Consider the following 14,969-nt stretch of genomic DNA (forward strand, 5'->3'; position numbering starts at 1 on the left):
GTCCTAAGTTCAGTCTTCATATTTTAGAGTGTGCCTGGAGTAACGTACTAACTACAGTTTAGCATTGAGGGTACAGCCATCTTTATTCATAGTGCTTAGAGACTTAACTGCCATCAAATATGTTGGAATCCTTCTCAAGATCCTGGATCCTATTATATTTTATGCTTAAAGTTTTACTTTTGGATACGTAATCATCTATCTGCATCATTCTAGAGTTCATTTGCAGTCTCTGATTTGATGAGACTGGGAGGATGGAGAACGCTGAGCAATAGGGGTGTCAGCTTGTCCTACGAAACCATCCACACCAGAGCTTCTGTACGGAAACAGGTGCGATATTGAGTTCTCAGTCAATTTTGGTGATGTCAAAACTAAAAGCAGGGGCGCCTGGGTGGCTCAGTCATTAAGCGTCTGCCTTTGGCTCAGGTCGTGATCCCAGGGTCCTGGGATCGAGCCCCGCATCAGGCTCCCTGCTCAGCGGGAAGCCTGCTTCTCCCTCTCCCACTCCCCCTGCTTGTGTTCCCTCTCTCGCTGTGTCTCTCTCTGTCAAATAAATAAAATCTTTAAAAAAAAAACAAAAAAACTAAAAGCAGTTATAAAATGCCAACATAATGGCTTGTGTTTCATAAGGTTTATGGAAAATCAATGCCTGTCAAACTAGAGCCAACATGAAGTAGGAAAAGGATGTTCTTAAAAAAAAAAATTCTTTGATATGATAAAAAAAACTTTAAAATGCACTCCCAACTATTAAGAATGACCATTTATTTAAAATGGACATTTTGTGGTAAACTATACATGAGATAAGATTTATTTTGTTAACCATTTTAAGTGTACAACTTGGTTGGCATTTAATACATTCACAATGTTGTACAATCATCACCACTATCCATTTCCAGAACCTTTCATTACCCCAAGCTGAAACCCTGTAGTGACTAACAACAACGCTCCATTTCCCCCCTTCCAGCCCTTCTATTTTCTGTCTTCACGAATTTGCTTATTCTAAGTATCTCATATAAGTGGAATCATACTCAAATGGGTTTTTAAAATGTGACCCACAAAGAAGGAACCAGGTTTGTAAAAAAGAAGTGACATTAATAAGTCAAAGTTACACACACACACACACACCATCAGATCAAAAGCAGAAATGCAAGACATGCATATATTCATTATTTACATCCCTTACAGACACTGGACTACACTTGTTAACAGACTGTATAGAAATAAGATTTTCTGAGATTAATCCACATATAGAAACCATCACTTAGTATTACTCAATGATTTGTATTGATGATAATCAATGTCATTTGAAAGACTGGGTTAAGATTATAAATATTAACATTCCATTAATTAAAACAAGCCAAGGTAAAGAGTCGCAGATCAGACTAAACCATAACAGTGGACACTTCCATTTGCACATTTCTTTATAGCCTGCTTTCACATGCCTGAGCTAATTTACTCCTTTCCATAGCACTGTGAGTGGGTATTCACAGTCCCAACATTAAGACAATACTTAAGGAAGTCAGGTGATTTGGACAAGGTCTTTTAGCTCAGGTGTGGCACAGCCATCAAGGGAACCACAACCAAGGCTCTGGGTCCTCTGTCTTCCCCTTACACTTTTCAAGACTGAGATCACACTCACTCTCTAGAGCAGTGCTGTCCAAGAGAAATATAAGGCAAGTCACATATAAAATTAACAATTTTGTAGTGGCTACATTTTAAAAAGTGAAAATAGGTAAAATTAACTTAGTAATATATTTTATTTAACCAAATATTACAACTTCAATATGTAATTGGTATAAAAATTACAAAGGACATATTTTGCATTATTTTGTCTTACCAAGTCTTTGCAATCTGGCGTGTATTTTATACTTATATCACATTTAAATCCAGTCTAGTCACATTTCAAGTGCTCAGTAGGCACATATTGCCAATGTCTACTGTATTGGACAGCACAGTTCCAGACGTTTGCTTGTTTCTCTAATTGACTAAACTAATCATTCTATCAAAGCATATTTATTGGTCAGCTCTCCAGCCTCACAATTGAATTTGCTGAAATAAGCATAAGAGAATCAGAAGCAGGAGAGTGCAAATAAAGGAATGGAACTTCATTAGAAACAATGACGATGATTTGTATTTAAAATTACAAATCCATGTCCACAATGTACTTTGAATTTCATCCTTGGTAAAATGTAGATAATAATGCTTATAAATCCTTTTGCACAGTGCCTGCCATATGGTTAGCCGTCAAAGGAAAAGTTGCTGTCTCTCTAACAATGAGGTAGGTATGAGTTGGGTTAGTGATGTGCAAGGCTAGAAGCAGTACAGCTCTCACACCAGGGTCAGACATGAGGGATGATTGGGGACAGGAAGACTGTACCACTTCTCAGAGGCAGACAGTCTGAAGGATTGCACTGGTAGGGCTAGCGTAATGAAAACATTCTAGTACACTTCAAATCCAGTGCTGTCAAACGCAGCAAGAAATTAAAGGCTAGCTCTTGCTGATAAACCATGTTAGGCAACAATATAATACCGAAAAGTAGGTAATAGTATTCAATCAAATCAAACACATAATAGATCTGGGGTAGGGAGTACTGCTGACCAAGTGCTCTTCTTAATATGTATGCTCTTACACAGCAACAAAATTGGCATCATTCTTTTAGATTTTTTAAAATAACACTCATCATTTTAGGCATAGCTACTTTATAGCCTGCATCTATGGATTCTAGTACTTGACATTCTTAGGGGTGTAATATAGGTTTGTTTTTTGGTTTTGGTTTTCTTTCTGTTTTTAATACCATCTTGACCCAGGCTCATTTGAGGCCCTGGCTGGAGGCCAGTCAGTGGGCAAGGAAAATATGGATTATTTTCAAGTGTAATTTATAAAATCTAGAAGAATACCTCGTACATGGAAAGCACTTGAAAAGTTTTAAAGGGTGAGCAAATTGAGGTTATGTGGATTAAGTGAGTGGTTATAAATAAGAACTTAGATCCTGGCACATAGTAAATAGTATTAACTATTCTCATTACTAATGCTTACTATTGCTGATATTGATGGAAGTCATCCAAAGGAATAATGTCTTCTTTTCCCGATGGCCAGAAATGGCACATCCCAACCTTGCTACTGATATATTCTGAAATATTCTACGACATTTTCTACTTAAGAGTAAAACATAATGCTTTTTATTCAAAGTTATCATGTCTTGACATTAAACATTTGCTTGATTAATACAGTTTGGCAATTCATTAAATATATTGAGAGATTAAACAATAAATTAAGGTAATTAGTGTCAGGAGAGTTATCATTAGAAAATACTCATAAGAGAGGTCTTTTGCTCTAGGGACTGAATTCCACATCAAGATTGGACAGCCAAAATGATTAAACTCAGTTTCACTATATTGATCAGCTTTAATCTCTTTCAATTCAAAAGTCTGAATTAATTGAAATGATTTTTGAGTTGCAAAATATGACACATTTACTCATAAAAACAGCTAAGGCTATCTGTAACATGCTCCATTTTATCAAAAATAATATATGTGATGGTTGTTGTGGGTATTAGTTCTAGCACATTATCAAACACACAAAGTCAAGTCTGGAATTTATCAATTCTTGTTATCAATTTCATCAATGCTTATTAGGTTACAGTCAGTAAAGAACTCGACTCTGAAAAATGTCAATAAAAATAGTATTTTAAAAGGGAGGATAAAAGATACCATTTTTTAGGGGCGCCTGGGTGGCTCAGTTGGTTAAGCGACTGCCTTCGGCTCAGGTCATGATCCTGGAGTCCCGGGATCAAGTCCCGCATCGGGCTCCCTGCTCAGCGGGGAGTCTGCTTCTCCCTCTGACCCTCCTCCCTCTCACGCTCTCTGTCTCTCATTCTCTCTGTCTCAAATAAATAAATAAAATCTTAAAAAAAAAAGATACCATTTTTTAAAGAAAAAAAATAATCACTGAACCCATAGGCTAAGCTACAAATGCACCATTTAATTACATCAGTGGCAGAATTAAAGGTCTCATAGTAAAATGTGTTTCAGTTGAACTTAAATGATAAATCTTTCATAGTGATCACCAGAGCTAATATGAAAAATACAATGCCTTGCTATTAATTATCCAGCAGAGTAAATCATAAACTGAAGTTCAGGAAATTAAGTTTTATTCCTAAATTTGTCACCATGATGTTTTGTGATGAAGCCACTTGACCTTTCTTTGCTCAGCTTTCTCATCCATAAAAAGAGGAGGAAGATGTACTTTTTGAGAGCATATTTTCAACCTCTGGTTGACTGGAAAGTAGTTTAAATATATTGCTACATTAACTCTGTTAAAAATGTTACACCAAGTATAAAAATGCTACTAAAACCATCACCTTGTAGCAATCACTTCATTCTTTATGCTTTTTCAAGTCAGTTTTCTTTTCTTCACTTCTTCAGTTTTTGCTGACTCCTGCATTTTATTGGTAAATTTTTTTTCTTGATCTAACATTTTCACAATCTGTTCTCTTATCATTACTTCATTCTGTGATTTAGCCCTAGAAATTAAATGGCTTTTCAAATGGTCCGACTCATTTTAAATTTTTAGCAGTACTGAAGTGAAGAAAATTGTTATACTACCCACAACAGAATTTTATGAATATCAAACCACATTTTACAATTTTTAAGAAATCATACTGTTTAGAAGTAGTAGACATCTCCTGTTTATATTCTTTATATTCCTTGAACATTTTTCATCTTTTTCTGTCACCTCAACTTCTCTCTGGAGTACTACTCCCCTCCTTCCCTCATTTCATTTAGTTGGGGTAGGCCCATTACCCAAAGCAGCCCAAACAATATCTAGTAAATTTAAAAATATACATACTCTGAATAAGCAAATCTACTCCTAGGTAAAAGTCCTACATAATGCCAACTATTATGCACAATGAAAAATGTGTGTGTGTGTGTGTGTGTGTTTATGCTTATAAGATGATTAATGGCAATATTACTTACATTAACAAAAAATGAAAACCCCAAATGTCTATCAATAAATTGTGAGATATTCATATAACAGAATACTATGCATAAAAGTAATGAATAAATGTCAGATAAATTTATCTGTAACATGATGACTTCTCAAAAAATTTTAAAGGTTTTGTTTTAATTCATTAGTTAACATACAGCATTATATCAGTTTCAGGTGTACAATGTAGTAATACAACAGTTTCATAGATCACCGTGTGCTCATCATGACAAGTGCGCTCCTCAATTCCTCTGTGATCTTCCAAAAACATATAACTTAAGTTCAATCAGGAGAAAAATATCCAATAAATCACAGTTAAAGGACATTCTACAAAATACATGGCCAGTACTCCTTGAAATTGTCAAGATCATCAAAAATGAGAGAAGTTAGAAACAGTCACAGCCAAAAGGAGCCTAATGAGACATGACAATTAAACGTAATGCACTATCCTGAATGGGATCCTAGAACAAAAAAAGGACTATTAGGCATAAAACTAAGGAAATCTGAATAAAATACGGACTGTAGTTGATAATTTATTGATACTGATTCATTAATGGTAATAAATGTGCCATACTAATGTTAGGTGTTAATAACAGGGAAAATTGGATGTGGGGTATATGGGATCTCTCTCTACTGTCTTTATAAGTTTTCTGTAAATGTAAAAGTGGTGTCAAATAAAATGCTTATTAAAAAGAAGACATTCCTGGCTGTTTGGGTGGGCAATTGTGACGTCACTAGCCCTTGTCGGGTTGCTACGGCACCACTGCTAAGATGAGGTATTTTTGGCTGACTGAAGAAAGGGGACTGTGGGCTCAGAGCGCCGGGAAACGGGTCCAGGTGCACGAAAGCTGCAATGTGGAGGCTTGCGTGCTGCCGCCACAACAACGGTAAAACGGAAGTCCTGCTCCCGCGCAGCTCAGCTTCCGGGCGGTAACAGCGTTTTGTCAGAGCTGAGGCCCCGGAGCTTCCGGCCTGGGCGGCGTCGGGCTTGGCTGCCGGGAGCTGAGAGAGCACCCTCGGCTGGTATTGACGTTGAGTATGACTTTTTAGCATATTAAAATGGCTGTACCCAAAACCGCCATCCCCTCCTTGTCAGAATGCCAGTGCCTCATCTGTCTGGAAATCCTAATCGAGCCCGTAACGCTGCCTTGTAACCACACGCTCTGTAACCCATGCTTCCAATCGACTATCGAGAAGGCGAGTTTATGCTGTCCCTTCTGTCGCCGCTGGATCTCTTCGTGGACCCGATACCATACCCGAAGAAATTCTCTTGTCAACATGGAACTGTGGGAATTAATCCAAAAACACTATCCAAAGGAATGCGAGCTTAGAATTTCTGGGCAGGAATCAGAGGAAATCGTTGATGACTGTCAGCCAGTTCGTTTATTAAGTAGACCCGGGGAATTGAGAAGAGAATATGAGGAGGAGATAAGCAAGGTGGAGGCAGAGCGACGAGCCAGTGAGGAAGAAGAAAACAAAGCCAGTGAAGAATACATACAGAGATTATTAGCAGAGGAGGAAGAGGAGGAAAAACAACAGGCAGAAAAAAGGCGAAGAGAGATGGAAGAACAACTGAAAAGTGATGAAGAACTAGCAAGGAAGCTAAGCATTAATATTAACAATTTCTGTGATGCAAGTGTCTTGGCTTCTCCCTTGCATTCCAGAAAATCTGCTACAGTCACAACCAAGTCTCAAAAGAAAAGTAAGAACAAACAAACAAACACTGGAGATATTCATAAGTATTTGTCACCTAAATCTCAGTTCGAGTCAGCATCACAGTTTGAAATTGTACAAGAAAGGAGGAAGGACTCCACGTCTAAGGAAACTGACAGTAGTGTTGTAAAGAGCCCTACATGGCAAGATACAGAAATTGAGGAAGATATGCCAACCCTTTCTCGGCAAATATGCGTGGAAATTCAAGAACAAGGTGAAAAGTCTTCAGAGTCACCTATGCCTCAGTTATGTGCCGATGGTGGAGAATGGTGCCTTGAAGGAGAAGTCAAAGTGAGACCAACGAATGATGATAAAGAGTTAAGTGTCCTAAATCATGAGGCACCTGAAGGCAGAGTTCCCTGCTCTGGGGAAGCTGCAGTTAAGCCTTATGGCAAAACAGAGAGTGGGTGCCCTATATCAGGTATGACACAGAAATTTGGAAGTAATACAGCTGAGACAGAAAATGAAGAGTCTTGTCTATCGATCAGTAAACATACTTCCAAAAGAAAAAACCCAGAATCTTTGAAGCAGTCAGGGATCCATGCGTTTCTGCAAAAAGAAGGAAAATGTTCCCCGAAGCTTCCTCAGATCAAGAGGAAACAGAAATCAACTCTACCCAAAAACTGATAGATTTGGAACACTTACTTTTTGAGAGACATAAACAAGAAGAACAGGATAGGTTATTAGTGTTACAGCTTCAGAAAGAAGTGGATAAAGAACAAAAGAAGCCAAACCGGCAAAAAGGATCCCCAGATGAGTATCATCTATGTCCTACATCTTCACCTCCAGACAAATTTTTTTTTTCAGACAAATTGTTAAATGGACAGAGGAAGAATTCCAAAGATAGGAACTTCAAACAAGAGACTGATACAGAGCATTCAAAATCTCAGAGAGGCTCAAAAAACTGAAAATTGGCAGCCGTCTTTTAAGATCCAGTTGAAACATTCAGTTAAGGGGAGAAAGATGCCAAATTCTTCTAGAGATAATTGTAATGTATCTAAAAGTTCCCTACAGCCTAGTAAGTCACAGAAAAGTATTTTTCAGATGTTTCAGAGATATACAAAGTAATGCATGGGGAGAAGGAGTTTTTTATAATCTAGTAAAGCTGGATTATGAAGCTCTGTCTTCTGTCATAGACTCTTTATAATGGTCACACTCATCGTCTATAAAGGACTGTGTGATTACAAGGGAGGACTATATAAATGTGTTTCTGCCAAACTCAGTGATAAGCAGGAGTCCCAATCCTTTGCTTTTTTAATAATTGTGATGTACTAAATTTGACAATCCTTACGGATATTAAAATGCTTTGGTGAACTCCCAAGAAATCTTCAAGTGCCATTCTGTTTCCCAAAAATGCATGTTTTACAGCCTTTGCTTCCCTTCTTGTCCTAACCAGTAATCAAAGCAAGATGGTACTATACTGAGTAGTTAGGAACCCAGGCAGGGTGAGTTTTCTTGCCACTTTCCCATATATTTGCAGAGCACTTGAAATGCATCTTCCGTAACACTAAAGTAATCTAGTTTTCATCTCCACTTTAATTATTTTAACCATTATAGCATTTTCTTCAATTTAAAATGGTTTATGATCAATGTGAAATCAGAAAAATCAGAGTTTCCTGGAAAATTAGGAATCAGTTGACAGAAAGGAAACTAGGCTCTTGATGTGAAAGGAGTTAAGAGTTGGGGTGCAGCTCTGTGGGGCAGGTTGACCATTTGGAAGTGTTGGAACCGAGTGAGTGATCAGAAACTGGGCCTGGAATGGAGTAGCCAGTGAAGTTTGGTAGAGGGTTCTCCCTCCTCCTTTCTTTGCTAAATGACATGGAAAACATTTGGGTTTTATAGCTTTTCACATCATAGTATCTGGTATCAAAATCAAAATCAATTGCTAAATTGCCTGAAATTTAGGGATTTCACATTTCTATTAATCTGCTATTCCAGGGGGAAAAATGGGACTTTACTGTAGGAGAGTTAAATATCATAATATCTTTTGTTGTGGGACCTGAGACATAACCATGTGTTTATTTCCTTATATTATCATTTGTATTGATGCTGACTTTTATATGTGTTTATGGACAGAAAAAGAGAGTCTGATGCTTGGGTTTTGCTGTCTTACCCCTGAAAGTTAAATCAGAAGGCAGTGATTTCATTTTGTGAAATTTAACTTGGAGACTATTAATCTTTTTTTCATTAATATAAACAACTTTAAGCAAATAGTTTTAACAGCATTTCTGCTGATCTCTAGTTGTCCATCCTTTTAAAGTAAAAATAAAACATTCTAGAGCTAATTCTAGCTTAAATTTGTCAATATTTTTATACATTATTAAGATTTTTTTTCCTCCAAATTTTGTAACTGAAATTCTGTTAATCTTTGCATAGTTAATGGCATCTATTCTGATATTGATCGGGTAATTATGGGTAGAATTCTGATGCTAACTTAAAATTTAGTTTGCCCTTTCTCAAAAAAAAAAAAAAAGTGATTGCCCTCTGAGTAATGATTGTGCTGGAATGAAGTCTAGTCAGAAACTAACCAAATTTCTCCAAAATACACTAATATCTGTCTTTTCATCAAACCAGTATTTTTCTAAGAGCAATTTCACTTAACATTTTAGGGTGGACACTGTTAGAACTCCTCAAAAGTTGTATAATTGAATTTTCCTGGAATAGTCCATGACCAAAAAGGGGAAAAAATAGTGTGACATATATAGGATTTATACATTTAACCACTTATTTGTCTGTGAAGAAGTCTTCCTGACCTTAAGATAAATTTTAATTTCTCTATTAGTTTTTCTGATAGCCCTACCTTATATGCCTTTTTGTTAGAAACTAATAAATGTTTTGTGTCAAAAAAAAAAAAAAAAGAAGACATTCCTTTGACTGTAAGTAGCTTACATTCTCGTGGAAGGACAGGAGTGTCAATGGCGACAATGCAATATGGTAGGTGCCGCAAACGGGATTCTAAAAGTGCTACGAAGGCATGAAGAACTACATGCCTCCAAACAAAGGGAACATTTTAGTTGTGCCTTGAAGGAAGAGTAAGAATCAGCCTTGTGACAATGTGCAAGGAAAAGCATTCCAAAGGAACACCCCAGGAGTAAGGGCCCAGAGGGAGGATATTTGGAGAACAGTAAAAACTTCAGTGTGGCTGAGGCTTAGAGAAGAGGGTGGAGGCTACAGATGATGCCAAAACATCTTAAATTAAAAAAAAAAAAGTTGAAAGTATACCAACAGTGATGAGCAGGTTTATTATTTTTTCACTGTGATCTGTTTTCCTTTTATTTGTTTAATTTTTAAAAAGATTTTATTTATTTCAGAAAGAGAGGGAGGGAGACAGAGAGAGAAAGAGAGAGGCAGAGGGAGAGGGATAAGCAGACTCCCCGCCTAGCAGGGATCCCAGGACTCTAGGATCATGACCTGAGCTGGAAGTCAGACACTTAACCAACTGAGCCACCCAGGCACACCGTGATCTGTTTTCCTGAACCACTACTTCACTTAAATAGACACACTTTTAATAAGTGAAGGATCTCCCATAAAAGCTCACAATATTGCCTGCACATTTAGCCACTTTATTTATCTAGAAATTTCCTTTTCTCTTCACATATGGAATTCTTTACTTTAAAGAAACACGCTCTAACACACCTCAAAATGTTTATCATCGGCTAATGCAGATCCACTAAAATGAAATGATATCATACCTTCCATAATATTTACATCAAATACAATATGATCATGATATGCAGAAAATCAAGATACCAAACACTGGTTAATTATCATCCAGAGAACTTCCCACCTTTGTGGCTTTAGTAAGATATAATTTGGGTTCTAAGAGTCGTTTAAATTGACCACAGGCCAAATTTAGAGTCACACTAAAGCAAGGTTATGAAAAAAGAGATCTTCCCAATAGACTTATTAATACCTAAAATGTATTCTAATACATACCATTTCAAATTATTAGTCATGGATCTCTCCCATTCACCCCAAATTTCATATATATACAAAACTTGGCTTTATAACTTATATGCCCAAATCAATGTCACAGGTAAGGCCGCTTAAATTAGAGGTATTCGGGATAATCAGTTGAATGAAAACTTCCACCTACTTCCTCTTAGATAATAAAGAATAATTATTCCTTCTTTTCAAGTGAAGAAAAGGAGATATTTTTGGAGAAATGAAGTTAGGAAAATATAGTTGCCCTGGGTAGCATTGAAAAGAAAATAATTCTATTGGTTATACAAAATAGCCTCATTTAAGTAATTTCACCATTTGGGACCCAATTTCTAGTCTCTGTGAGATTTTTTGCATCACCTCTTACTAGATAGTGGTTTAGTATTCTAATGTTTCTAGAAAGAGAAGAAATGTGCTTACCAAGGATTAGCTCTATACTCCAAAGAATAAAGACTAGGAGTATATTCTATATTCTTTATGGAATAGACTCTTTTCAGTATATTTTTAAATTCCTTTGTCTCTAAACCTACTCTTGGAAAATCTACTTCAATATAGATTGAAAGCAAAAAATAAATAATAAAACCTCAATACTTATTGTAAAGAAGACCCAAGTATAAACAATTATATTTTTCATTGTTCCATGAAAAAGACAGGGAGGTAAAGTGATAAAGTTTTAAATGTAATTTTCTACACAGAGACCTATCAAACACAGCAAAACTGAAAACCAAACTACTTAAAAATCACACACATGCATACCATATGTACATAATGCAAGACTGAATGTGTGTTTACTATTTAGATATATATTCCAAGTGGCAATTATTTACTGGGTCTAATATTTATCAAAGGCATTACCAAAGAGTACCTTATTTATTTAACCAAATTTTCTTTAGATCAGAATAATTACTATTCATCAAATGGATTTCTTGAAATTGAATTGTAGTTTTTAAATCTAAATATATCATAATTTCAAAGTTTGAAAGAAAAGACAATTATTATAAGATGAAGGTGACTGCCACAAAACACTTCTCATATACAGGAAAATTATATTAAGTAAACCAATGAACAAATGAAAATCTCTTTAAAGTATATGATATCCTTTTCAACTTATTTGTATATATTTCATAAATATGATTGTGCAAAAAGTCACCAAGAAGAATCTCAGTAAGATGAGAACAATGTCTCTAACTCTCTAATACTGCTCTTGTTTCTCCCCCACATTCTTCCCCTCTTAGAACCACTTTTAGAGATGCAAACTATAAAGTAAAAAAAGGTATGAAAACAATATGTTACATGACATAAAATGGCCAAAATGTACATTTGGATATAATTCTGTATTATACAAACTGGTCTCATTCAGCTTACGTTACCTCATTAGATCCTTGCAAAACTCCTATGAACTATACAAGGCAAATTTTATCAATGCCATTTTATACATGAAGAAACTGATATTGCGAAGGTTGTGGTGATTCCAATAAGGTCATGTGACTAGTGAGCTGTAGATTCACGATTATAGAAAGAGTTCTGAATCTTGTTCTCATGCCCTTCTACCTTAGCAACCAGAGACAGGAATGACACCATTCACTGCATCTCATGCAATTATTCAATTATTGCCCCTGCAATTATGTTATTTTCAAGTTCATGAGAACATATATATAAGATTTATAGAGTGAAAAATCAATAAAATAGTAATTTTTCTAATTTGGAGCAAGACAGGAAGACAGAGGTAGATTTCAAATATTCTATTTCAACACCTTAGAAAATGTTTCCAAAAATGATACCAGTATAAAATATAAGCATAATTTTCTGAAAATGTAAACTCACTATTTCAAGTACTTTCAAAAGCTAACATTTTTATAATTTCCTAAGCATATTTTCTTTGACCTTTCAAATCCATTTCAGCACAAGATGATTTAAAAGCAAGGAAGAATAAATTTAACCTTATAGGAATCCACTCAGCATTTGGTTAAGTACTTATTTCATTGCATAGATTTGAAAAACTCAATATGCAGCACAAAAAGTAAATGTAAAATGGTAGTTTCTTTACTTGCAAATGAAACATTGAAGACTATGATTACCTGTAACAGTTAATTCAGTAGTTCTTCTCACAACAAAGCCTCCATATTTTAATTCACAGGTGTAATTTCCAATGTCATCTTCTCTGACTTCTCTTATAAGCAGTGTATCTCTTTTGAATACAATACTTGGCCTCCATGTTTTTGTCCTACATTCCTGCATGAAAAACACAGAATTTCTGTAGTAAGTATAATAACTGAGAAACAGAGAAAAATATTTTAAATAACTAACCCAAAAGCTTCTAAAGTTATCTTTTAAAGGGCTAAAGAGTTTGGGATTAATTCTAAAAATTTTCATACCTTCTCCACATCTCCTGGAAATCAGGTACCTCAATTTGAAAAGAGTTTTTTTTAGCAAGAGTCACTTTTTTTTTTCTTAGAGAGAGAGAGAGAGAGAGAGAGAGAGCAGGTGCATGTGTGGGGGAGGGGCAAAGAGAAGTGGGAGAGAGAATCCTAAGGAGGCTTCACATGAGGCTCTGCACTGGGCTCAATTTCAGGACTGAGAGATCATGACCCGAGCCAAAATCAAGAGTCATATGCTTAACCAACTGAGCCACCCAGGCACCCCTAGCAAAAGTCAGTTTATTAACTTCTAAGATTAGTGTCTCTAAATCAGATATATATTGATTTAGAAGATATAAGAAAAGGGACACTTGTTACGATTACTCCTAACATCATTTTTAGAAGCAAATACTCCACATTTGATGACTGTGAAATTAGCCATCTTGATACTTGATACTGATAGCATAAAATATATTATTTTAGTGTAAAGTAGAAAATTAATTCTGTAGCAGAAAATGCTTCTATTTCAATATTTTAAATCTTCTAATACTACATTTAGAAAAAATTCTCTCTTTATAGCATGTGTGTTCTACAATTTGTGAAAGAAATGGCCAACATTTATATACAAGGTCTTTACAGGACCAGAAATACCAATTTTCATTGTTTTTTTTTTTTTTTTTAAAGATTTTATTTATTTGACAGAGAGAGATACAGTGAGAGAGGGAACACAAGCAGGGGGAGTGGGAGAGGGAGAAGCAGGCTTCCCGCCGAGCAGGGAGCCCGACGTGGGGCTCGAACCCAGGACGCTGGGACCATGACCTGAGCCGAAGGCAGACGCTTAACGACTGAGCCACCCAGGCGCCCCCCAATTTTCATTGTTGATGGGTCTATCAAACTATGGCCTCTAAATTAAGCTATGGATTATAATGATGTTGGCTCATTGGTTCTGGCTTTCTGCCAAAACAGAAGTCTATTTCCTTTAGCCAGATTTGAAATCAATGCCATGAGGACAAAATAGCTTTAAGGCCTTTGACACTGTTCAGAGGTAGCATTATTTCTAAAAATATTTTGCCAAATCAAAATTTTCCAGACTATTATTTTGATTATGTGGTTCAATGCCTTCATATACCTGGGAGACAGGTATCCAGTTATTTCAGAACAAAAAATACATCTCATATCCTATTAGTTGCATAAACTGTCATAATTGCAAAAGTAATATACTGAACACTGAATATATACTGTCTTGACTATGGAAAAATCATTTGGATTGTTGCAAGACTTTCAAGTTCCATACATACTGCATCTCCTCCCATCACTCTATTAGAGATAGTCTTTTCTTTTTTTAAATTTTATTATGTTATGTTAATCACCATACATTACATCATTGGTTTTTGATGTAGTGTTTCATGATTCATTGTTTGCGTATAACACCCAGTGCTCCATTCAATATGTGCCCTCTTTAATACCCATCACCAGGCTAACCCATCCCCCCACCCTCCTCCCCTCTAGAACCCCCAGTTTGTTTTTCAGAGTCCACAGTCTCTCATGGTTCGTCTCCCCCTCCGATTCCCCCCCTTCATTTTTCCCTTCCTACTATCTTCTTCTTCTTTTTTTTTTTTTTAACATATATTATTTGTTTCAGAGGTACAGGTCTGTGACTCAACAGTCTTACACAATTCACAGCGCTCACCATAGCACATACCCTCCCCAATGTCTATCACCCAGCCACCCCATCTCTCCCAACCCCCACCACTCCAGCAACCCTCCGTTTGTTTCCTGAAATTAAGAATTCTTCATATCAGTGAGATCATATGATACATGTCTTTCTCTGATTGACTTATTTCGCTCAGCATAATACACTCCAGTTCCACCCAGATTATTGCAAATGGCAAGATTACATTCCTTTTGATGGCTGCATAATATTCCATTTTGCGTGTGTGTGTGTGTGTGTGTGTGTGTGTGTGTGTGTGTGT

General features: G+C 36.2%; 2 protein-coding genes across 2 annotated transcripts in view; one reads left to right on the forward strand and one right to left on the reverse strand.

Annotated features, from left to right (window-relative positions):
* Positions 1–14,969, reverse strand: part of LOC145717739 (interleukin-1 receptor accessory protein-like 1) — a 952,714-nt gene that overhangs the window by 220,705 nt on the left and 717,040 nt on the right. Inside the window, exon 5 of the mRNA XM_081807968.1 lies at positions 12,718–12,871. Within this exon, the coding sequence (XP_081664094.1) occupies positions 12,718–12,871 (154 nt within the window). The remainder of the gene's footprint in view (positions 1–12,717; positions 12,872–14,969) is intronic.
* LOC102749310 (E3 ubiquitin-protein ligase RNF168-like) lies at positions 5,929–7,800 on the forward strand. Its single transcript, XM_081809021.1, is given in 3 exon segments — positions 5,929–7,214; positions 7,217–7,602; positions 7,604–7,800. Coding segments are annotated over 3 exon segments (1,719 nt in total). The 5' UTR covers positions 5,929–6,043; the 3' UTR covers positions 7,766–7,800.

Source organism: Leptonychotes weddellii, chromosome X (assembly GCF_054177405.1).
Source record: "Leptonychotes weddellii isolate Sample4059 chromosome X, ASM5417740v2, whole genome shotgun sequence".
NCBI classification, from domain to species: Eukaryota; Metazoa; Chordata; class Mammalia; order Carnivora; family Phocidae; genus Leptonychotes; species Leptonychotes weddellii.